The 23,217-nt window shown below is 42.5% G+C and overlaps 1 protein-coding gene across 3 annotated transcripts in view; it reads left to right on the forward strand.

Annotated features, from left to right (window-relative positions):
- Positions 1-23,068, forward strand: part of Stxbp4 (syntaxin binding protein 4) — a 144,259-nt gene extending 121,191 nt beyond the window's left edge. For all 3 annotated transcript variants that reach the window (XM_021655186.2, XM_021655188.2, XM_060386984.1), the window contains exons 18-19: positions 750-807; positions 18,722-23,068. In XM_021655186.2, coding sequence (XP_021510861.2) covers positions 750-807; positions 18,722-18,836 — 173 coding nt within the window. In that variant the 3' untranslated portion in view covers positions 18,837-23,068. The remainder of the gene's footprint in view (positions 1-749; positions 808-18,721) is intronic.
- Positions 23,069-23,217: the final 149 nt, after the last annotated feature.

Here is a 23,217-nt window from a genome sequence, read left to right on the forward strand (position 1 = left end):
CATACATACATACATACGGAGATAGAGAGATGTGTTTTACCTTGTTTTGATAAGAGCAGAATTCCTGTACAGAATATGTCCCTATGTTCTCTCCTTACTTCATTCCATATCTCTTTTTAGCTAGCTGTTCTCAATCCCATTACAGAAATGGAAGCTAAGTTTAGCAAATTGTTTGGCCTTATATGTTTAGTGCACAAAATTCTTAATTAACAAAGTAAAATGCCACCATCCATTGTAAATCACTTTGCTAAACTTTCAAACTTAATAAGGAATCTTGTCTTGTCCAAAAACTACTCTCAAACCCCTGCTGATCTGGCACTCATGCCCAATTCCCTGTGGAGCTGAGGAAAAGAATGTAAAGGGAGCCAATTAAAGAAACTTTGAGCCAGAATAGACAAGCAGAGGCCATCTTGTCCACCCTTCTGCCTCCAGGCAAAAACCATTCGCTGCAAACACAAATTTCTGCGTGAATCCTGCTGACAAAAACGTTCACCACATGTAAATGATAAGTCATAATCCAGTTATTGCAACTAAAGCAGATTGTTAACTGTTCGAGACTTTATTTATTGCGTTGTAAAGATGCTGAGTGCCAGAGCTCATCTGAATTGTCTTAATTCTCCCTTTCGAGAAAATAATTTTGTGCAAGAAATGCACTCAGATAATTGTCAACATGGGGGAGGTTTGTGTCCAGAAAATAAAGTTATCTTCATCATCTTATTAAATGTATTTTTGGTTTTCTTTCACTCTAGGCTTACCTTACGGGTGGGAGGAAGCTTACACAGCAGATGGAATCAAGTACTTCATCAAGTAAGTACGAGCATCTCAACCAAGTAAGCAATTTTGCTCACATCTGGAGAGAACCTGGAAGTTGCAAAATAATCAGCAAAACCAAGAAACCCTCTTGGAGGTTACAAAAATTAGAAACAAGAAATGAAGCCTCACCATCTTCAGTGCATGTGATTTAAATGCTGATATCAGATGTCACTGGGGGGTGCAGGCCTAGTAACAATATCTAGGGAAATAACCAAAAACTGGAACAGAATCTGGATCTGAACCTGAATGTTTCCTGTCTGAACTCACTGGGAGAATGACATCATTACTCTTGGAAAATTAATATGTGACTAAAAATCCATTTGTCATGTCCTAAAACTACTAGCAGTCACTACCTTAAATGCTATATCGAAGACACAAATCATTCTGAAAACAATATTTGGTCATTTCTGTTTGCCTGTAGTATTCCTGAATATTAGCAGTGAAATATATAGACCACATGCCTGATATCATGGAATTTACATGGCCACAAGAAATGGGAGACAGTAAATAATCTAACATATAAATAGGACAGTATATGAACAGCCCTGATCCCAGTGTGACAACAGCAGCCTTAAGGATATGTATACCACCCTAGCATTTTTCTTTAACTAGTAGAGAAAGAAAATCAGAGACTTGAGTTGTTGCCAGAAAACTCCGCAGCTGCTGTTACCAAGCCAGAATCAGAAGCTGAACCTTCTGGCCCAGGACCTTTTCTATTGTACTAGAGCAGTGATTCTCAACCTTCTTAATGCTGTGGCTCAATAGTACAGTTCCTCACGTTGTGGTGACCCCAACCATATAATTATTTTTCACTTTATAACTGTGATTTTGCTACTGTTATAAACTATGATGTAAATACCTGATCTATGACCCCTGTGAAAGGATCGGTCACCTCCAAAGGGGTAACAACCCACAGGTTCAGAACTGTAGACTGTCACTCATACAGACCTTGAAAGCCTGAACAGAAAAAGACTGTGTTGTGCTGGGCTGGATAGTTTTTCTCTGAATACAGTGGGCTGTGACAGTTCTACCATGTTCTAAAGAAGTCCTTTCATGTCAGAACTGGTATTATGAGAATTGCAAGGAGAAATCCACCTCTGGCTGGGATCCCTAGAAAAATATCTCATACATCCTTATGGCAAATGCTGCAAGAAAAATGTCCTTGTTGTTTTTTCAAATATGCACATACTTTCCAAGCAATATGAAGATTTTGCTTTCCCAAACCCTGTTCCTCTACATAGGTTCCTATCTCTTGCCTAACTTCAGTTTTGCTTCAAACAAGAAGAGTGCTGTCATTGTGGAGTTGCTGATGATGTTAAGGATTGACCCTGAATCTGGGAAATGACCCATAACTAGTTACCATTATTTTTCATTATGGAAAGACTATCATGTCAAGAAAGCAGAAACTTGCAAATCATCACCTTAAGGAGATCACAAATTCAAAACTTCATATTTGTAACGATTTAAGAAAACCCATAAAAAAACTGACAGTTTTCATGGCATATTTTTTTTTCTTGTTCTGTTTTGTGGGTGATAAAGCAGAAATGCAGTTTATAGCATGAAATAGAGAGAAATCCTGGAATCCCATGTGTAGATCACACTCAACAGCCCACTCCTCACTTCCAGAATCACTCCCTCTGGAAACAAATCTACTCCCAGATACACTGCATTGATCATGGTGTTCCCACCCTAAGCTGTAATGATGGCAGCAAAAGGAAACACCATTGTCTAGTTTGTATCAGGCCTCAGCTGATGCTCAGTGGCCAGAAGCACACTTGTGTTTTTCTATGCATTGTAGCACTTAATTCTCTTAATAATGTGTAAAGAAAACAGTGCAAGGTTTCATGTTGGTGGTGTCATGTCATCATGGTGTTGGGTTGATGACTATCTGCACCTCGCCCTCAGCCATGCCTCCTAAAAGGATCCCCAAGGAGAGTCAGAATCCAAAGAAGGAAAATGGGCATTCGTTAGTAACTGAGCTTCTGCATTCAAAGGCCTTCGCAAATGTTCAAGTCTGCATTCTGCACAGAGTTCTTTTACCTAAGCTGGGCTGACAGTCGATCCTACCTCACATGGAGGTAATTGTGGCAGGGCCTAATTAGTGCTCTGTGAGAAAAGGCTACTGAGAGCAGAGTTGCCCATAACACAGAAAAAAGCAGACCCAGATATGGCCATCGAGAGAAATAATTTGTCCCACTGCCTGGTCCCCAGCTGGGTGAGCCACTGGCCCTTAGAAAGTAGAACAGCTTTTAGCCTGGCCTTCTACTACAAAAATGAGTGAGATGTAAGGAGATGAACCGAAAGAGAAAGCCAGCAAGCTGTGGACACTCTGAGAACTGACTCCTATGGAAGGAATAGAAAAAGTAGACATTTACCCAGCCTCCTTCACTCCACTCAGAAGGATAGCCTGACGTCTGTTCTAGAAACTATCAGTTCTTTTCATTGGCCTTATTCATGGTGTAGGAGGAAAGCAAAAGAGAGAGAAGACAGATCTCTTTTCGAAAGGGCATGGGTGGGTATCATTGTCACACTACTGCAGCAGAAGAGACTGTCAAAGAGGCTAAACTCAGCAAGGTCACCCTCAATCAAACTGCAGAGCCCAGATACAGACCCAGAGCTCTCGGGCAGCATCACTCCACTTTCCTTATTTTAAGGTCATCTGGAGACAGGTAACAAGAAGGAAGTTTTAAACAGATTGAGGTAAAATGTTATACTTTGTCCATTTTAAAGTGGCAGAGCTTGCTTCTAAGAGTAAGAAGTTACCTTCTGTAGATTAGGAGGTCAAAGAGTAAAAATAAGACAGTCTGACACCATCCCCAGTCTCTGCCTTTTTGAAGAGTGGAATGCTTGCCATGAGTTAGGTTTTTCTTTCTGAGAGCTTAACCCTGTTCAGGCAATAAGATGGATATTAGCCTTGCCATTCTACATGTGTTATTATTTTATATGTGTTTTATCCCTACCTTCTTGTAGGGAGCCTACTGAATGAAACCTCTATGAACACCCATCATTAGGCATATACAGTGGATTTCTTCGCAGAGTTTATTAGGCTCCTCACTGTAACAGGCTCAGCTGCATCTTTCAGTGACCTGGATCTGCCCATCTCTCTCTTCATCCCATTCTTCTCTTTCCATACAAAAGCTGCCTCTTCCCACAGGAGGTTTTTGTTTGAAGACGATTTTAAGGCCAGATAAGCAAACTGATTTGAATTGCTTATCAATAGACTTTCTTATTTTTTCTTTTTATGTTTTTTTATTTATTGCAATTTATTCACTTTGTATCCCAGCTATAGCCCCTCCCTCGTGTCCTCCCAATCTTTCCCTCTCTCCCTCTTCTCCTCCCATGTTCCTTCCCCAGTCCACTGATAGGGGTGGTCCTCCTCTCCTTCCATCTGACCCTAATCTATCAGGCCTCATCAGGACTGGCTCATTGTCTTCCTCTGTGGCCTGGTAAGGCTGCCCAGCCAAACTTTGGGCAGAGTATAGGCAATCCCATGAAAGAAGGGGAAGATAAAAAGACCTGGAGGGAACAGGAACTCCACAAGGAGAGCAACAGAACCAAAAACTCTGGGCCCAGGGGTCTTTTCTGAGACTGATACTCCAACCAAGAACCATGCATGAGGATAACCTAGGACCCCTGCATAGATCTAACCCATGGCAGCTCAGTGTCCAAGTTGGTTCCCTAGTAATAGGAACAGGGGTTGTTTCTGAAAACAAACTACTCCTATGGGTAGGCTGCATGCCCCGCAGTAGATACCCAACAGAAACCAAACATATAGACATATAATATAGGATAAACATACTATAATCTGTACACCTCAAGAAGCTAAGCAAGAAGGAAGACCCTGGGTAAAATGATCAATCCTCACTCAGAAAGGCAAATGGGATAAACATTGGCAGAGGGAGAAAACAGGGAACAGGACAGGAGCCTACCATAGAGGCCTCTCAAAGACTCTACCTTACAGGGTATCAAAGCAGATGCTGAGACTCATAGCCAAACTTTGGGCAGAGGGCAGGGAATCTTATAAAGGAAGAAGGAAATAGAAAGACCTGGAGGGGACAGGAGCTCCACAAGGAAACCAACAGAACCAAAAAATCTGGGCCCAGGGGTCTTTTCTGAGACTGATACTCCAACCAAGGACCACGCATGGAGATAACCTAGAACCCCTGCACAGATATAGCAGCCCATGGCAGCGCAGTCTCCAAGTGAATCCCTAGTAATGGGAATAGGGACTGTCTCTGACATGAACTCAGTGGCTGGCTCTTTAATCACCTCCCCCTGAGGGGAAAGCAGCCTTGCCAGACCACAGAGGAAGACTATGCAACCAGTCCTGATGGGACCTGATAGGCTAGAGCCAGATGGAAGGGGAGGAGGACCTACCCTATCAATGGACTTGGCAAGGTGCTTGGAAAGAGATGTGGGAGGGAGGGTAGGATTGGGAGGGGATGAGAGAGGGGGGCTACAGCTGGGATACAAAGTGAATAAACTGTAATTTATAAAAATAAAAAATAAAAAAAGAAAGTCATTATACATATGCAAAAGATCTGTAGGGTAAAAGAAGAAGAAAATAAACAAATAAATGAATAAATTTAAATAACGACAAGAAACAATCAATAGACTTTGAATGTGGGTCTGCAGGCGCGCTTGTGTGAGCCAAGTACATCACTCTGGTACAGGTGGCTCCAACTGTGAAAGAAGGCTTCCTGATTTCACAGGGAGAGCGATCTTTGGGCCTGGAGAGACCTGGATTGTAATGCAAGTGTCTCCACAGAATAGCTACTTAGCAGATATATGCTTTCATTTCTACTTCATAACTTCTTTTCCTCCCCCCAACTCCCGTCAAAAAAACTTCAAACAATTCTTAGCCTCTTGGCTCCTCCCCTCACTCGCTGACATTTTGATGGGGGTTTCTGCATGGTCCTTAGCCACATTCAGTGATGTTCCCAGATGAGCAAAAAGTGCCCAAGGCTGACACTTTCAGAAATATTGTTACTGATTTGTTTTAATTTTTACTCCACCCAAGCCAAACTTTTGTGCCTGGGCAGCCTATGTTAATATTTTGAGGGAGGAGTGGTTTATTTATAGGTAGATACTTCTAGGCAAGAAATAACTTTACTTAAAAAGAATGATTAAAATTACTCTCCCAAGACTCTGGGAGAGACCATGGTCTGCATACATATGATCCCCTGACAGAAATTGGCACCTGTCACTGTCATCCCAGAAATGGAACTGTTACATGTGATGGAAGCCAAGCCTCGGGCAAGAGAATGACTGTCAGTCCTGACTTGAGAATGCCTGGGCATTTATGGTCTTTGTAGAGTATTTCTGTCCTCATAACCATTACCCTTCTGTTGAATACTGGGTCATCTACTTAAGTTCTGATGAAGAGAAGAGGCTTCTTACCCACCTGTGTAAACATGAATAATTAGGGTTAGTATCACCAGAGCCTGTGTTTCAATAGAACTAACAGACATGTGCTTCTGTGTGTGTGCATATATGCATGTAGGCATAGCCACTTGCCATAAATAAATATGAAAATCTCCACACACATCTGTGTAAAATATAGCACTGCATTCTGGGAAAGATTTTCCTACTTTCTCCTAAGAAAGCTGTAGCAGCCTTAAGTTTAATAATAAAAATGGCCAACACCTTAAGCATGCTGTAATGAAATTACCTGGATGGATGGCCATTTCTCCACCTAACTTTCTCTTTGGCTGGTTGGTTTCTGTTCTATTTTATCGCATATAGGGTGGGGCACATTCGTACCACAGTGCACCTGTGGAGACTGGAGAATAACTTTTCCAGGAGTTAGCTATCTCCTTCTGACTTCCTTGAGGCTGGGTCTCTCGTTTCAAACTTCCAGAGGCTTCTCCTGTCTCTTCCTTCCATCTCACTGCGGCAGCACTGCGATGACAGAGTGAGCCACAGTACCTGGCTTGTTTGCAGGGCTCCTGGGTCCCAGGGACTGAAATCAGGCTCTCGGCCTTCTTGGCAGGCACCCGTATCTGAATTTTATCTACTGAACCATCTCCCAGCCATCCTACCAAGCTCCTTTTCATCCTCCTGAGGTCATATACAATGAAAAGTTTATTGGAATGTTTTGGTATGATTCCACTTTAGAACTACACATACCTTTGATATATGTTATGTAATATGACAGAATTACTATGAGTTCTGCTTGTAAACTGAATTTGTTGTAAACTGGACATTGCTACCGGATTGACTTCATTATACTTGTTTATCTTTATACGGGAAGATTTGGATTCACTGTGATCAATGATCATGAATTCTCCATTTCTGCATTATAAATTTTCTTAAAAATTTGAAGTTTAAAACAATGCGTATTTGTTTTCTCAACCAGTTTCAGAGTCCCAGCAGTACAAGAGTGGCATTCTGAATTATTCTGGCATTCTTGATCTCACCTCCCTCCTCCTCCCCTTTCTCCATCGCTCTCCTTTTCTCTCTGGGTCTCTCGTGGAGTTGCCAAACTATCCGTTAAAGAGGCTGGGAAATGAAGCATAGCTCAGTGAGCTCCCTAGAATATTTGCACCAAACACACTCACGATGCGGGTGGCAGGATGACCCAGTTCCTCACCATGTCTCAAGCATTAGGGCTGAAGACATAGTTTCAGCATAACAGCTGCCTTTCCCCAGAGCAAGAGATGAAAGGCACGCAGACAAATGCTGCAGTGCGTCCTCTCTAAGAAAGCGCATGGTCTGTCAATACAGCTGCCACCGGTCACAAGGGTCAGCCGGGTACAGTGTAGGAGGCAGTGACCTTGGAGTGTGGCTTCCAGAAATCAGGGGTCACTGGAAGAGGATACTGACCAAAAGGCACATTAAATTATTAGATATGTATACCTAATTATGTGCATAAGTAATATAGAAATCTTTGTATCAGATACTTGCTTTTAATACCAAATTATACTCCTGGCAGCATATACCTTTACCCATTGAGCAATTTTGCTGGCCTTTATTTATAGAATTTTAAGAGAACAGAAAATGCAAAATGACTAATTTGAAGTTCTTGAGTCTTAGACCCTAACTTTCTTTTGCAAATAGATGCTACCCTAAGTAATGGTAACACAAGTAGAAATGAAGAAGATTGTGGAAGGAAGGAAAGAGGGAAAATGTGGTTTTTGGTTGGAAATAAAAAGCTACTCCTTTTTGCATTGTAACTGCTTGGCAAATTATTTCAGCTTCCCTTCAGTGGACATTGTCAAGAACCCTTTCCCCTCCCCAAGACTTTATGAAATGATCTGTTTGCTTCCTTTTCAGTGAGTCAGGTAGTTGCACTGACAGACTAATACAGCCTACAGCTCATTTGATGAGAGGTCAGGACAGGTTTTATGAGGATGTGTTGAGGCTCCTCAACAGGACTTTCACATGTGTCAGAATCAAGACTATCATGAAGAGCTCACAGAGACCTAAAGGAGGAAGCGTCTTTCTTCTCAAATGACTCTCCCAAACTACTTCTGCTGAGTAAGTGCTGGGGCCTGAAATGAAGTGTGCACCAATGGGGAGTTCTTCCATCTAAGCTGCGCTGTCTGGCAGAACGTCTTAACCCAAAGCTCAATGTCAGAGCCCAACTACCTCTGTGATAACTGGTTAGGAGCAGTGATTACCTGGCATAGACTACAGTGCCAGGGAGGACTACAGTCCAAATGAATGAATACTGTTAGCAAGTTGGAGCAGCCAGCGAAGGGGAAAGAGGATGTGTGATAGGATTTTAAGGTTGATGCCACCACATTCAGAATGACCTGGGAGGTCATTTCAATTGCTCTCTAATCCTGATTCCTACCTGAAGACAAGGAGTGTTTGAGAATTGAGTGCAACTGGGAGTGTAAGGCTCCTGGCAAAGTCTTTGGCACAGGACAGGGCGAGTGCTGAGCAGATGTCAGTTTTCTCTGCCTTTCCCACTCTGCTGCTATTTGCCAGGGAAAATTTTAAATGACAACATTTGTGCAGCTGCAAATAGAAACTGGTAGCCAAAATCTACATCCGTACCACTCTCTGGCCAGTCAACAGCCCTGTGCTGGGAGTGGGAAGGCTGCATTGACCACAAGCCTGAGACAGCTTGCCCGGGATTTTCTATAAATATCTACAAAGAGGTGTAGGAATATGAAGCGCTGGAGAAGGGATTGTCATTTAAGTGAAAGGCCAGCCAGCTGGCTTAAGTTATTCAGGATGGCAAAGCCTCTGAAATGAATAAAACATCCAGATCTAGACACCCATCTCCAGGCTCTGCCCCCACTCAGCCAAAGACAGGTACGGCTTTGCCGGAAGCGTGCATGTTTTCCAGCGTCATACCGGGGTACTGTAAGTGCATTCCCTGAGAACATGTGACAACTGGACTCGTCTCCTGGCCCTGGTTGTTCTTCTTTTAGGCCAGTTTAGAATTTTCTCTGCCTCCACCACCTCCCCCCCCCTTTTTTTAGCAAGTCCTGAATTTTTTCATCAAACCTTTCTCCACTAGATTTGGTTGCTGTGTTAGTCTGCTAGTGCTACTGTAAGGAAATGCCACAGACAAGGAGCTTAAACAGCAAAAACGTTTCTCCCAGCTCTGGGTGCCAAATTGTAAACTTCAGACTCTAAAGTATCAGCAAGACTGGTCTCTGATGAGGCAGCTGCTACCCCTCTTATTCTATACTTTCATGCCCCCTCCCTGTAGTTGTGTGTGTGTGTGTGTGTGTGTGTGAGAGGGGGGGGGAGGGAGAGAGAGAGAGAGAGAGAGATCTATTTTCTCTTCCTCTTATCACAAGGACACTGAGGTCCCTTCAGGCCAGTGTTCATACCCCTATGACCTCATCTAATCATTATCACCTTGCCCTGCCCACAGTCTCCAAAAGCAGGGCTTGTGATGACTTTTAGTAGGGCATGGTACTATTCCGAAGTCACTTTTCCCTTATGCTTTCTTCCCTTCATGGGAATTGAACCCATTGACACCAGGCAAGCACTCTACACTGAGTTATATCCCTAGCTCCCTTTACCTTTCAGTTTACACAGGGTCTCACTGTGTTGCCCAAGCTGGTCTCGAACTCCAGAACTTCCTGCCTTAGCCTCTCAAGTAGGGTTTACAATCTCAAGCCTGGAATTACAGGCTTGTGCCAACAGACCTGGCTGTCTTCACGTAGCTTCCAGCAGATGTATTCTTGGTGATAGTTACCTTATTTTGCACATATTACAAAAGTAACCTAGCTAATGTCTTTCCCTCTTGGAACTATTCTGTTGGAGAATCAGTCAAGGAGACAGTTGGTGTGGAAAGGCTCCAGAACCTGTGACAGTGTTAGGTTACTTAGTAAAGGGGATTTAAGGTTGCTGACCTTGAATAGAGCCTGTCCTAGCCAATCCAATCTGGCCACAGTAGTCCTTAACAATGGAACAAGGAGGCAGAAGAACAGAGGAGGGCAGAGGAGGAGGGGAGGGGAGACGGAGGGCCTGGGAGGGGCAGAAGGGTGGGATTTCCAATAAGAATGTAAACAATTAATTAAAAAAAAAAAGGCAGAAGAAAGTCAAGTAAAGACGTGATGATGGAATTAAAACGTTGCCGGCTTTGAAGATGGGCACCATGAACCTAAGACTGCAGAAGGCCTTCAGAAGCCGGAAAAACAGGAGAATGATTCTCCCCTAGAGCCCTAAGATGGGAATGTAGCCTTGCTGATGTGTTGAACACACCCCAGTTGGACCCACATCAGGCTTCTGTTCATTAACTCATAAATTTGAGTCATTCTAAGTCCCCAGATTTTGGGTGATTACTTAACTGCAGTAGAAAATTCACAGTTGTGTGTGCACGTGAGATAGGAAGGGGCTGTCTAACTATATCCAGAAGCGTATCAGGCTAACATCTCAGGGCCTAAGGTGTCCTATGTCACAGAAGTTCAAAGCCTAAAATTCAGGGTCTATATAACTTCTCAGAGACGTATAGGCAAGCCTGTTAGGGTGCAAGCTGGAGCCATCTCCAGGTGTAGTCAATAGGAAAGAGTAGTCTGTATTCTCTGGAGATCTCAGTCCCAGCCCTGCTTCTGTGGACCTTAGGACAGAGCACTTGAGTCCTCTGGACCTCAACTTTGTCAACTGTGAAAGCTATAGAGCACAATAGTGTTTGTGAGGCTTTTATGAAGACTAGGGGACAGTATCAAAGAACATTGCAGACTCGAAAATGCTTACCCAGCGGATCGTATCTGAACATCTTTTTGAGGTTTTGCTTAATGAGACGAGGGGAGGTCTCTGTGTCGCCTAAGGTGGCCTCAAACGCACAGCCCTCCTGTCTCAAGCTCACAGTGCTAGGATGGCCGGGATGCACCACCACATCAACCTGAAGTCCACATCTAAACTGTGATCTCATATCAAGGGAGCTGCCATGGTCCTTGCATCACAGCTGTACTTTGCTGATGAGTATCAGCATTTATCTCCGAGAAAATCTCCATCAGGCAGTGGGGCCTTTAGGGTTTAGAACCATGGATTAGGTTTATCTGATAGTTTCAGAGGTTGAGAAAGCCCGGTGTGCTTGTGTGGAGTCTTAGGCAGATCATTCATCATCACTGTTTTCTTTGGCGACATTGTAACGTTTTGGACTCTAATGGTTAAAACAAGATTTTTTTTTTTAATTAAGGATTATATTCCTTTACAATGAACAATTAACTTTTAAAGCCTAGGATTCTAGTAAGTTTACTTAGACTGCTGGCTATTTAGAAAATAAACTCTAGCCCAAATTGTTTCAATTATCATACAGCTCTATAGCTTGCCCCAAATTAATGAATACCTCTTACAAGTCAATTGGAATGAGACTGTTGGTACGGGGAGATAGTGATGCTAATTATTTGGTGATGTTGGTTTTATTTGGATAACTCTCATTTCCCTGATAATGCTCAATTTCTATAAACACACATAAACCACTTAGGGGAAATCAACATCATTATCACACTTGAAAATTACCTGATCTTCAATTATAAATAAGCTACTCTGCCAGTCGAGTATTTATCCTTAGTGGTGTGAGGATAAATAGTAGTAATAGTAGTAATCAGAAAGATTTACAGGGATGTGTGCCTCAAACACACATTAAAACCGTACATACATGGTGTGAGACAACAAAGTTACTGCTGAGGAAGCACAAAGCCTCTGACTGGGGCTTCACACAAGCTTTTATTTTCTCAGCTGCTCACATAACATTTCTCCTGAATTTCATAGGAAAGAATTTTTAAGACATAATAGCTTTACATATATTCTATGATCATTGAGTTAATCCTTTCATTAATTTCATCTTGCAAAGCTGAAGAACCCATTTCTGGAGGTCACGTAATCCATCCCAGGGCCTTTTCATGTTTTGCTATGGAAACCAGGATAACAGAGAGATTGAACATAATGGTTAAATTTTCAGAAGGCACTAGTTAGAGCTGGGTGCTGGCTCTGCCTTGTGCCAATCCTATGATGTGAGCGGAGTGAACTGCGCCACCTTCTCAGCATCATTTTCGCCTGTCAGTGACCCACACGGTCACCCTTGCAAAGGCGACATCATCATAAAACAGCCAGTATTTGAAGCTCATGGGAGAAACACAGAGGTCCTTTGTGTGCTGTGTTCATTAAGTCCCATAATTGTTTTTACTGTACTTGAAGGTGTGTGGCAATCTTAAACTCCTTCAGAACCTATGCTTCATGACCGTAGGGGTGGTCTCCTTCAGAATCCCTTTCTGCTTTAGCACATAGCTACTGATGTTTGTATGGGTGTGTGTGTTATGTTCATATATGTCTGCATTCCACGTTCATTTATGGTGGCCTTGAAGGTCAGAAGAAGTGTCATATCCCATGGAACTGGAACTACCATGTCAGTTCTGAGAACCAAACCCAGGTCCTCTGCAAAAATAAGTGTTTTTAACCATGGAGCCATCTCCAGCTCCTTTTATATTTTTGCTGTAGTCAATTCAATTTTGATAGAAATTAATGATTCTAGAATCAATATAAAATCAGTTGGAGTTGATTTGAATAATTTAGGTGGGTTTTTTTTTGAGGTCTCAAAATCAGAGATTATGAAAAAATGTTAAGATGTTTATTAATTATTGGGAAAAAAATCAAATCCAGGCCTGTGTGGAGTGTCCAGATAAGCCTTTTGGAGGCCCATAGGGAATGGCGAGTGAGACATCAGCGGCTCCTACGGCTCCTTGCATGATCCTGATTCACTGCACATCGTGTTGATCCACTAGGGACTCCGAGCACACTTGTGAAGTCTCAAAGGATCCGAGGCTAGAGTGGTGACTGCTCCCCCTTCTTTAGGGAAGTCTCCTGATGTGACCCTGCCCCCACCCATATCCATATAGTCACACCCCCTGACTGATTGTTACTGGTGCTTGAGGCTAGCATGAGGTGATCTGATTGGCCCTTCAGTCATATAAAGGCCTTTACACTGCACAATGATGTTAGACCTGCTCCTTGAGTGTGGTCTCCGGAGTCTGATTCCCAGGATTCTGCATGGTCGCCGTTGCTGCTCATCTCCCTGCCCCTGTTCCTGATCCACACACAGGCCTACATAACTTGTTTTGTAATAGGTACTGTTTTAAAAGAGCATTGAAATTAAAGTTGATTATTGGTATATTTCAAGTAGAATTAAATATGTTTCTAATGTACTGATTATAAAGTACTATGTATGTATGTATGTATATTAGCTTCCTCTCCAAATGCTCTCTTCTTGCTTGGCAGTGACTAAAACTAACATGTACTGCAATGGTTCTGCTTTAGGTGGCTTGACAAGTTAGTGCAGGATCACTGGCTGGCAAGTGTGTGGCCTGTTTTCTGAGTGCCAGTTTTGAGACTCAGAGCTCTTCTGTCTTTACAGTTTATTCATTATGACTCTTAATTGAAGTCCCCTCCCTCAACTCCTCCCAGTCCCACCATCCTCCCTCTTCTTCTCCTCCCCCACCCCCCACCAACTCAATTGCCTGCTGTTTGATCACTTGCCCCTGGTGATTCAGGGCAAACATAATTGTTTGTTCATATCTGGCAGGGTTAGTAGGACATATTTTTGGCGTTTTTATGTGAGGGTTTTGTCCTGTTGTGATGATGAGCATGGGTCCGTTTTGTTAAAGTTATGAAGGGCTACAATGTAATATGTTACAATAGAATCTTTTCTTTCTTTGAACAATGATGTAAGCTTTGGAGCTCCTGAGATTTTTTTATTTTATTTTCTAAATTTTCATTCCTATACAGTAATCAACATCAATCTGGGTAGGTTATCAGAAAAAAATAGTAAATGTTAAAATGACTGGTTTTGCCAGGAATTTTCTTTCGGCATTTTACTAGACTAATGACAGCAATTTTTCTAATATTACACACATATACACACAGAGATTCTTGTAAACAATTTTACATCAAAAGATGCTTTAATTAATTGAGTCTTAGTATTTGATATCTGTTATATATTTCCTAGGAAGTGTTATAAACACAGAATAAAAGTCTAATTTGATCTCTTTAAAACAAATATTCTTTTAAGTACAAACCTTTTGCCATCATTAATACTTGCATTTTGTAGCCAGTTATAAATTTCTCCAGTGCTTTAATGTTACTGGGTTCTGAAACAAGACATATTAAGAAGTCTCTGCCTATTTTTACTTTCTGATTATGTTAATAATTATATATAATTACCCCATTAAAATTATGTTGGAAATGTTTTACTTTTGGTTCGTTATCCTGCAGCTTTGTCTTAGGCATGATAAAATAATCTACATAAGTCTTCCTAAACTCATAGTGATGTAGAAACATGTCTCTGTGAAGAATGAACAAGAGAACATCTTTCACCATCACAGACAGTTAAAAAGGAATTTCTGTAAAGCTATTATACTTCTGTGCTTAAGTCCCTTTTTGCTAGGAACTGCCCTTAATTTTTATTTTGAAAGAAATAAATTCACTTTTTTTCTTAAAAGAACATATTTTGATCCTCTAGCTAAGAGGTAAGAAACATAAGGAGGGTAATTATAATGGGATTTAAATAATTCACTTAACATTTCTTTGCCAATAAAATAAAGCATATTCTCTTGGTTTTTTTTTAAAGTAAATTCCACAATGTATCTTTCAGTTTACTAATATTTTTAAAAACACACAAGCATTGGCAATTTACTGCTTGATAGTTATTGATCTCCAACAACAGACCTAGCAATCATTTAGAAACCAAGAGTATTATGAGCCTTTCGGATTTTCAGATACATCTTGATTACTCCCCAAATCAGGTCAGATGCAGTGTCTCTGCAGAAACGTTTGCCGGGGATACTGTGTTCAGATGAGGACTTGGTGTCTCACAGTCAGCTCCATTTATTTACCAGCCCTTTAAATTTTTCATTCTAAACAGCACCAGCTCCCTGTATGAACCATGAGGTCTTTATTAATTAAACAGAGAAGTCAGCTGGGCTGATTTATTCTCCACCCTCAGCTGAATAACCAAGCACACAAATCAGGGAGGAAATATTTCTAATACTAGAGTGTTCTCCAAGCCAGTAAATCTAGGATTATCTCATCATACTGATTATGTCAAAGAGCATTAGCCACTGCTCAGCAAGACATAAAATTAAGTGGTAGACTCAAGGCTGGCTTCACTCCAGCATCAGAGGCAGAATTCCAAGGTGTTCTTGCACTAATCAAAAAGCCCTAATTATCAATAAAACTAGCTGTGATCATTTCTTGAATGTCTAGTCTTTGCCAGGCCCTTTTACACACCACCTGGGCTTCAGAAGTTCTGTCCCGTTGGTTCTCTGTGTTTTGTATTATTTTTGTTGTTGTTTCTAGAGATCCAGTTGTAGACTGTGAAGCACCCAAAACATTTCTTGGTTGCCTCAGTTTTTATTTCTCTAGCAAACAGTTACTGGGATCGCATGTTCAATATTGAGAGGTGTGTTCAAGTAGCTTTTTTTTTTCAGTGTGTGTGTTTCTTTACTAATAATATCAAGCTACCATCTTAGGCTTTTACTGTACAGAAAAGGATACTGCAACTATAAGATTAGTCATAAGTGCCTTTGAGTGAGGTCACATTTTGTTAATAAAATGTCTTTATGAGGGTTATTAACAAGGACAGATTTCAGGTAGAAATTTTCTACTATCAATTGTAGAGAGTCAATAACTCTATCTTTCCCTCAGGAATCTTGCTTTTGATTACTCTGAGTTACCAATTCACCAGTGTCCAAATGGTTGCATAGTCACTGTTTCAAGAATGAGAACATCACTTGTAAAGCTTGGTTTTCTTGCTTCCTGCTCTCCCCATTCAGGTAGCATTATAAGGGAAGGGGCATTGACAATAGTGTAATGCACACTCTCAGCTGCGTCAGTACAGTGGAACCGTGCTGGCAGACAGAATCTCTGGATGCTGAGACTGTCAAATCGGCAGAACAGTGCCGTCCAGCACATTCCGTTTAAGAGTGTGCTCTGCAGGATGGCGGCTCTCCATTTCACCTTGCAGCAGTGTTCCTGCCCTCTAAGTTATACTCCTTGATATTCCCTTAAAAGCACTTTCTGTTTAGGCCACAAAAAGGCCTCTGAAATGAAATGAGCCTGTCCGGAAGGTGATGCTCTAGTAAATTTAACCTTCGTAAGAAATCCCTTTAAACTGTTTTTTAAAAAGAGTGGTAATATGGATTACTGCTGAGAGAATAATGGTACCTTTTTATGTTGTTTTTTTGTTTGATAATTTTATGCATGCACGCGATGTGCTTTGATCAGATCCATTCCCCGTTTGATCTCTTCCCATCCCTCCCTTCCCCACCCCCATAACTTTTCCCTCCCAGCTTCACTTGTGCTTTTGTTTTATGTTCACTGAGTCTGCTCCAAACTGTATGTGCATGCATGTTGGACAAGGCACTGGAGCAAGGCTAGCCTGAAGGAAACTGACTGTCCTCCACTACAGCCGTGAGCTGGCAATAGCTGCTCAGTTAGGTGGGACTTCGTGCACCTCTCCCTGTATAGACAGGGGTTGGCTGACTTGTGCGGCCCCTGTGCACGCTAGATCAGCTACTGTGAGTTCATATGTGCCATAGCCCTGTCATGCCCAGCAATTTTTTTTCCATTACAAACATCCACTACCTCTGACTCTTTCTGACCACTCTTTCTCAATGATGCCTGTGGAGTGGGGGAGACATCCCATTTCCAGCCACGCACTCTGCTAAGCACTCTATAGTCTTGTAATATCTGTGTATTGAGCAGTTGTGGATTTCTGTTTTAATCATTTGATGAGGGTTGAAGAATGTGATAATATATGGATATGAAGATAAGAATTTAGGGGCAATTTATTATTATGTCCATTTAGCGAATAATAGTATAAGGTTCTTCTCTACAGCTATGAACTAGACAGCCATAAGGTTTTAGCCCCATTGACAATATCAGGTGTGAGTTCCATCTTACGGAATAGGCCTTAAACCCAATCAGAAAGCAATTGGTTAGTCCTATAACATTGGTGTCACCAGTGGGCATATCTTGCCAGACCAGTCATTGTGGTTCACGGGGTTCATGGCTGGCTAAGATTGTTGATGGCTTTTCTCCCCTGGCAGCATGCATAGAACCTTCAAGCTCCATGAAAGCTAGCCAGTAGGGATTTCTCCGTGCCCTGTGACTCAGGTATCCCGTGTCTTCAGCAACAGGGTCTTACTGTCAGCTTCTGGAGGGGAAACGAAAGCAATAGCAACAGCCTGTAATGTTCGGGGCTTGGGGAGCTGTAGAACCTCACTTGCCAACAATTCAAAAGTGGGGAACCCATACCTGACACCGGACTTTTTATTTGATAGCCTATTAGATATGATATTGGCGTCCCCAGTTATAATGTAACACAATTTAAATAGCTTTTGTATGTGAATGTGTTTTAGGAAGCTCCTACAGGAGTAAGTTTCCAGATAGGCTTTTCACTTTACTGTTAGCTATCCCTCACCACATTCCCTCTCTACCACCACACTCAAACATTAGAAACTATGAAGATATCTGGGCCTTGGCACCTCCACAACCCGGAATCCTTAAACCCACTGTGAAACTATTACAAATGTTCCTCCACCACCACCCTGCCACTCCAAGGGGCTGGGCAAATCGTAGTGGACTTGTAAGAGTCATCGGCTAGAAGCTGAGATGGGATATGGAATCTGGAAATACATCTCCACTGGTGGGAGTACAGTTTCTGGTGTTCTGTCACTCCCTAAATGCACCCCTACCCTATAGGCCCTTCCTCACCTCTGCTTCTGTCCCTTCTTCACACAGTGCTCTTCAGGACACCAGTCATTTGTTCCAAGAACATATCAGGCACCACAAACACAGAGATAAAAACCAGTTCCTTCATCAAGGAGCTTTTTGAGAAGCAAGGCAGCAGACAATAGACATGCATTCATAATCTAGGAAAATTAGAAGGAAGAGTGGGTTCGGATAGGAGGAATCTTAAGGAGAAATTACTTCTTTGGCGTTAGTATGTGGGAGCTCCCTAGGGAGGAGAAATGTGGTCCAGAATCACATGGTAGAATGTGTTCAACCAAGAATTGGCTAGAACCAAGTATGTCTCAGGTAAAGGTCAGTGTATGCTTTGTCGTTTAGGACAGAGCCTGGGCTGGAGTGGAGAATGAATTAGGAAAGAAATAAAACTGAAACAGAAGCAAGTTCAGAGTCGCGTCTTATTACACTGGACAAGGAGAGAAGCAGACTGGGGAGGTGTTTCGTGTAGGTAGACAGCTATGGGACATGCTCACAGTTACCTTGGAGGAGGGACAGGAGCTCAGCATTCATCTGCATTCATGGCTACAAAAGACCCTTGACACATCTCCAGACTTCTTACCACTACTGGCTGTGCTCCTACCTTCTCCTGGGTAGAAGCAACTGGGTAGAAGCAGGTAGTCCCCAGGATTACTTGTTTGGCTGGGTAGAAAGAGAGCTGTCCACATGCTAATCTGCACCCCTTGTTCTTCTCAAGCCACGTAACACAGACCACGTCCTGGATCCATCCCATGATGAGCGTCCTGAACCTGTCCTGCTCAGAGGAGAATGAAGAGGACTGTCCCAGAGAGCTAACAGACCAAAAAAGCTGATGGCTTTCCAGAGAAATGGGGTTCCAGAGTCTTCTGGCTTTCCAGTCTGTGTGCACAACCAGACACAGGACACCACGCCCTGAGAAACAGGAATCCAGCGCATGCAATGGGTGGCGTGTCAAGTCGAAACTGTGGTATTTCCGTGTTCATGCTAAAGATCAGTTGCCACTACTGCATATCTTTGAAAATAATCTAATTGCTTTTGTTGAAATCATATATAATTAGATTGTATATGCATGTACCTTTTCATTTACAGTTAGATCTTTATAACTCAGTGTAGTTCATTGTTTGGTATTAGAAGCAATGGTTTTATATGAAAGCCTTATATTGAAAAGTTATATGAACACAGTGAACTACTTCTTTCTTGATAATTCCCCTCTCTACTCACAGCTTAGGAAAGTGATCTGAGAAAGCTTGCAAAGAGTGCCGTACAGCTACCCCATTAGCTGCTGAGTACAACGTTTTTTTTTTGTTTTGTTTTGTTTTGTTTGGGGGGGGGTTGGTTTGGGTTTTTTGTTTTGTTTTTTACCTATACCTCATTGGACACAAGCTAACTTACATCATAGGAGATTTCTGTCATTTATAAAATGCTTTCAAACCTCATCTTACTTAAACCAAACAGCATGGTTTATCAGGCTCATCTACCAGGCATTTCTGTCCTTATCTTCAGCTGGAGAAACAGTGGTTCTGAGGGACAGAGCATCCTGTCCCGGGGCTGACACTCACTCCTCATCTTCTGAGTCCATGTCCAGGCTCCTTTGCCCTGCTCCCTACTGTCGCCACAGAGGGAAGTTGCAGTCCAGCAGAGCACCCTCATTCTGTTGATGCAGCTGGGTCCACAGCTGTGCATTCCACAGCAATCCAGAGGACACCTCAGAGTCAACCATGGCCTCTTCATAACCCCACTCTCTTCCTTCTGTGCTCCCCTTCACCGCTAGACACTCACGGCTTATATTTTCTAATATAGAGACATGGGCCCATAGCAGTGATTTGTCATGCTTGGGTGCCAGTTGCCAATAGGAACAAACAAGGAGAGCTGATGGAAAGGTATCTTTTAAAATTCTGCCAGAATGCTTGTATGAGAATGGAGGCCAGGAGCCAAACAAAGCAGCCCAGCATAGCTCAGGCAAGCCTAGAGCTCCTGAGAACGCAGCGTAAGAATCTTCACTTAGAGGCAGTTTATAAAAGAGTCACTGGGTGCCTAGAGTGAGCTGGCCCCTGTGTCAGCGTCAGGCACTAGCGCCCACATTTTCTACTGAGGAGTTTCCCCTGTTACATGGATTGAATATGGACTAAACATATGGGCACTGTACTCACCCATCCCTCTCTGACTACATTTAAGATTTGGGATTTAAGCCGAATACACTTAGGATTCATACTTCACAACATGAGGAAGAACATAAAGTCAAAAAGAGACCATCAAGGAGTCATGAACCCTGAGAGAGACAGAATGGCCGGAGCAAGTGTAAGCCTCTCCTCACAGCTGTCTGGATCTGAGGAAGCTTCAGGGAGCAGCTTTGAGAGCAGCTGAGGAGGGAGCTGTTTCCTCGTGTCCCCAAGAGGTGACTTGTCACTCACACACTTTTATAAGAGATTTAGGTGAAACAGAAGATGTCTTCTAGAGATCCCCTCCCTTGTTTGTAAGGGAAGCTGGGATGGGATCCTGAAGCATGCAGTCTCTAGCTCATGCATGTTCGTGTGTGTGTGTGTGTGTGTGTGTGTGTGTGTGTGTGGCACTCACCAACTCTGCTGCTTATATCCAGTTCCCTCCCTGTTTCTATTAATTACATAATCAAAAAGACTTATAAAATCTATAGTGCCATTTCCTGAGCGCTCTAGAGCATACATTGCAATGTACAATGAACACATATTAGCTTACTGTCTTCTTTTGGGAGATTTTTAGATAGATACTCCCTGTATATCCCATCCTTGAATTCACAATTCCCCTGCCTCAGCTTCCAAAGTACTAGCATGTTAGCAATAAGTATCTTCTTGAAGCCACCCATGAGGCAAGAACCATAGTGATCCCCATTTTGGGATGAAGCAGAGGTTTAGGGGAAAGTGGTTGTTGCCCAAGGATCCCACCATGCCTTTGCATTGATGCTGGACCTCCAGGCATGGATACTAGATCCCAGGGCTTCTTGAAATCAGCTGGCAGAGCCCTTGGATTTAGTCAGCCCCAGCAAGGCTCCGGCTCTCGGTCATGAGGAACTTCCTGGTTCAGGAAAAGAACACCCAGGGAGAAAATAGCATTCCAACAGGTGTCTGTGCATCTGAGCTTCTCACTCAAGCTAACCTGATTCTGCCTCTGAATTGGCAGAGTCAGGTGAACAGTCATTGAGAGCCTTTCCTCTTTAGTCTCCATGACCTCCAGAGCCATAGATACAGGACAGATGCCCAGAGAACCCAAGAAGAGGGCTCACTGTGAGTGCTTTTCTAATGCAGATAGAACCCTGGTTCCTTCTTGGCAGTTGATATTCTTTAACTTAAATTAGCCCTATCACTGTAGCCGTCCATCAGAAGAACTTCTCCTCTGACCCGCCCAGTACATGTCTTAGAGGCACTGGCCATAGTTGTGCTACAAGTCTCCCTTTCCTAGAGTGACAAGGGAAGGCCTGGCCGTCCTCTCTTGTGTGTTCCCTTGGAATGTTCTTTGGCCACCAGCAGTGTGACCAGCTCTCAGGTTGCCGGGGCAAAGAAGGGCAATAGCTGACCGTCTCTTGGGCTGTCTTAAAAATAAAAAAAGATTTTGAAAGTCAGAACTACAGTTACTTTTTAACGTCTAAATTTTAGAAATAATTTATTATCCTTTCAACAAAAATGAAAGTTCTGTGGAAAGAAATTGAGTTAGAACGAATAGTCCATCTCACTTTCTAGAAGCTGCCATCACCAATATTTCAGTGAATATTTTCACTCAAGGACAAGCATGCCACCCTTAAACAGCTCACCTTTGAGTCAGTGTCTTGTGGTCATCTCTTCATAGCAGTATAGGCATTGCTGCTGTATTTTGAATGTCCGCGTGAGCCAGACATTCGCCTCCCAGAATATTCATCTCTGTGTTCAGCAACTTGCTAATGAAATCTTAGGCTATCCTAAGTTCTTTCCTGTGTCATGCCAAGCATCTCTGTACTTATTAAAGCACACAGAGTCCTTTTTGGGGTGCTTTCTTCAAGTGTCCCCGTTCTCAAATGCTGGTGTCCATCGTGTGAATACATTTGTAGGTGAGCAGCTTATCAGAGAGCGGTCAAAGTTTTGTCACTGACAGAAGAGCCTGTTCATCTAAAAAACCTGGGTGTTTCAATCATTAGGTTTCAGCATTTCCTTAGCATCCGAGACTGGCTTGCTGTGTATAGGAGAGTCTGGCAGTGAATAATTCAGTGTTTCAAACGCATCACTGCTCTCATTGTTTTCTACTTTGCATACAGTGATGAGGAGGAATGGGTTCTAAATGAGCAGGAGCAAACTCTTGTGCATACAGTACAGAAGCCTCCATTTCTCCATCTGTGGAAGTGTGGCCTCTGTCCTCATACCCAGACAATTCAACTCCTTACACGTCACCTGAGCACCTATTGGAGCCTGGCCATGCAGGGTGTTACCAGTCTAGATCGGAATTTCCAAATCAAAGAGCTCAGTGTTTTGATATTTCTGCATAAGCAAACACAAACACACACACACACACATGCACGCCCACACACACCATTGCTTTGGTTTTCTGTACAGGGTAAGAAGTTAGGGATTTGTTTCCTAAGAACCCCTTCAATTTGAATAATTCTGGAAAATGTTGACCCCCACCTTGGCTAGAAAAGGGTAAGAAAGAGAGTGCTGGAAGGAGAGGCTCTCCAATAACAAATGAAAGGCAGCTGTCAAAATAGAGAGTCAAATAGCACATGCATAAAGTGCTTGTGCAATCAGAAAATATTATCCTTTTTCTAGGGAGAAATAGGACATTTCTCTATGGTAAGCAAAATGTAACTTTTTGAAGGGTCAACACACTTGACATTTTTATGATACTTATACAGAAAGAACTGAACAAACATTAATACAGCTTTCACAGTTTTGTGTATAATTTTCAAGATGATGAGAAGTACAGAAATACGCCTGTGGAATTTAAAGAATTAAACAGAATATGCCTGTGGAGCCTAACTTTGGAAATGTAATACTCGAGATGTTTTAGCCATAGATATTCATGTGTAATATCACTGTATCAGTAAAATGATTTTATAAATACTAAATGCAGTGCTGATTTTTTTTATTCCAACTCCCCCACTCAGTGTGTGTCTATGTCAGTGTGTGTGTGTGTGTGTGTGTGTGTGTGTGTGTGTGTGTGTGTACATGAGCATGTGGAGGCCAGAGATGGATGACCAGTGTCTTCCTCAACCAC

The sequence above is a fragment of the Meriones unguiculatus genome, chromosome 7 (genome assembly GCF_030254825.1).
Source record: "Meriones unguiculatus strain TT.TT164.6M chromosome 7, Bangor_MerUng_6.1, whole genome shotgun sequence".
NCBI classification, from domain to species: Eukaryota; Metazoa; Chordata; class Mammalia; order Rodentia; family Muridae; genus Meriones; species Meriones unguiculatus.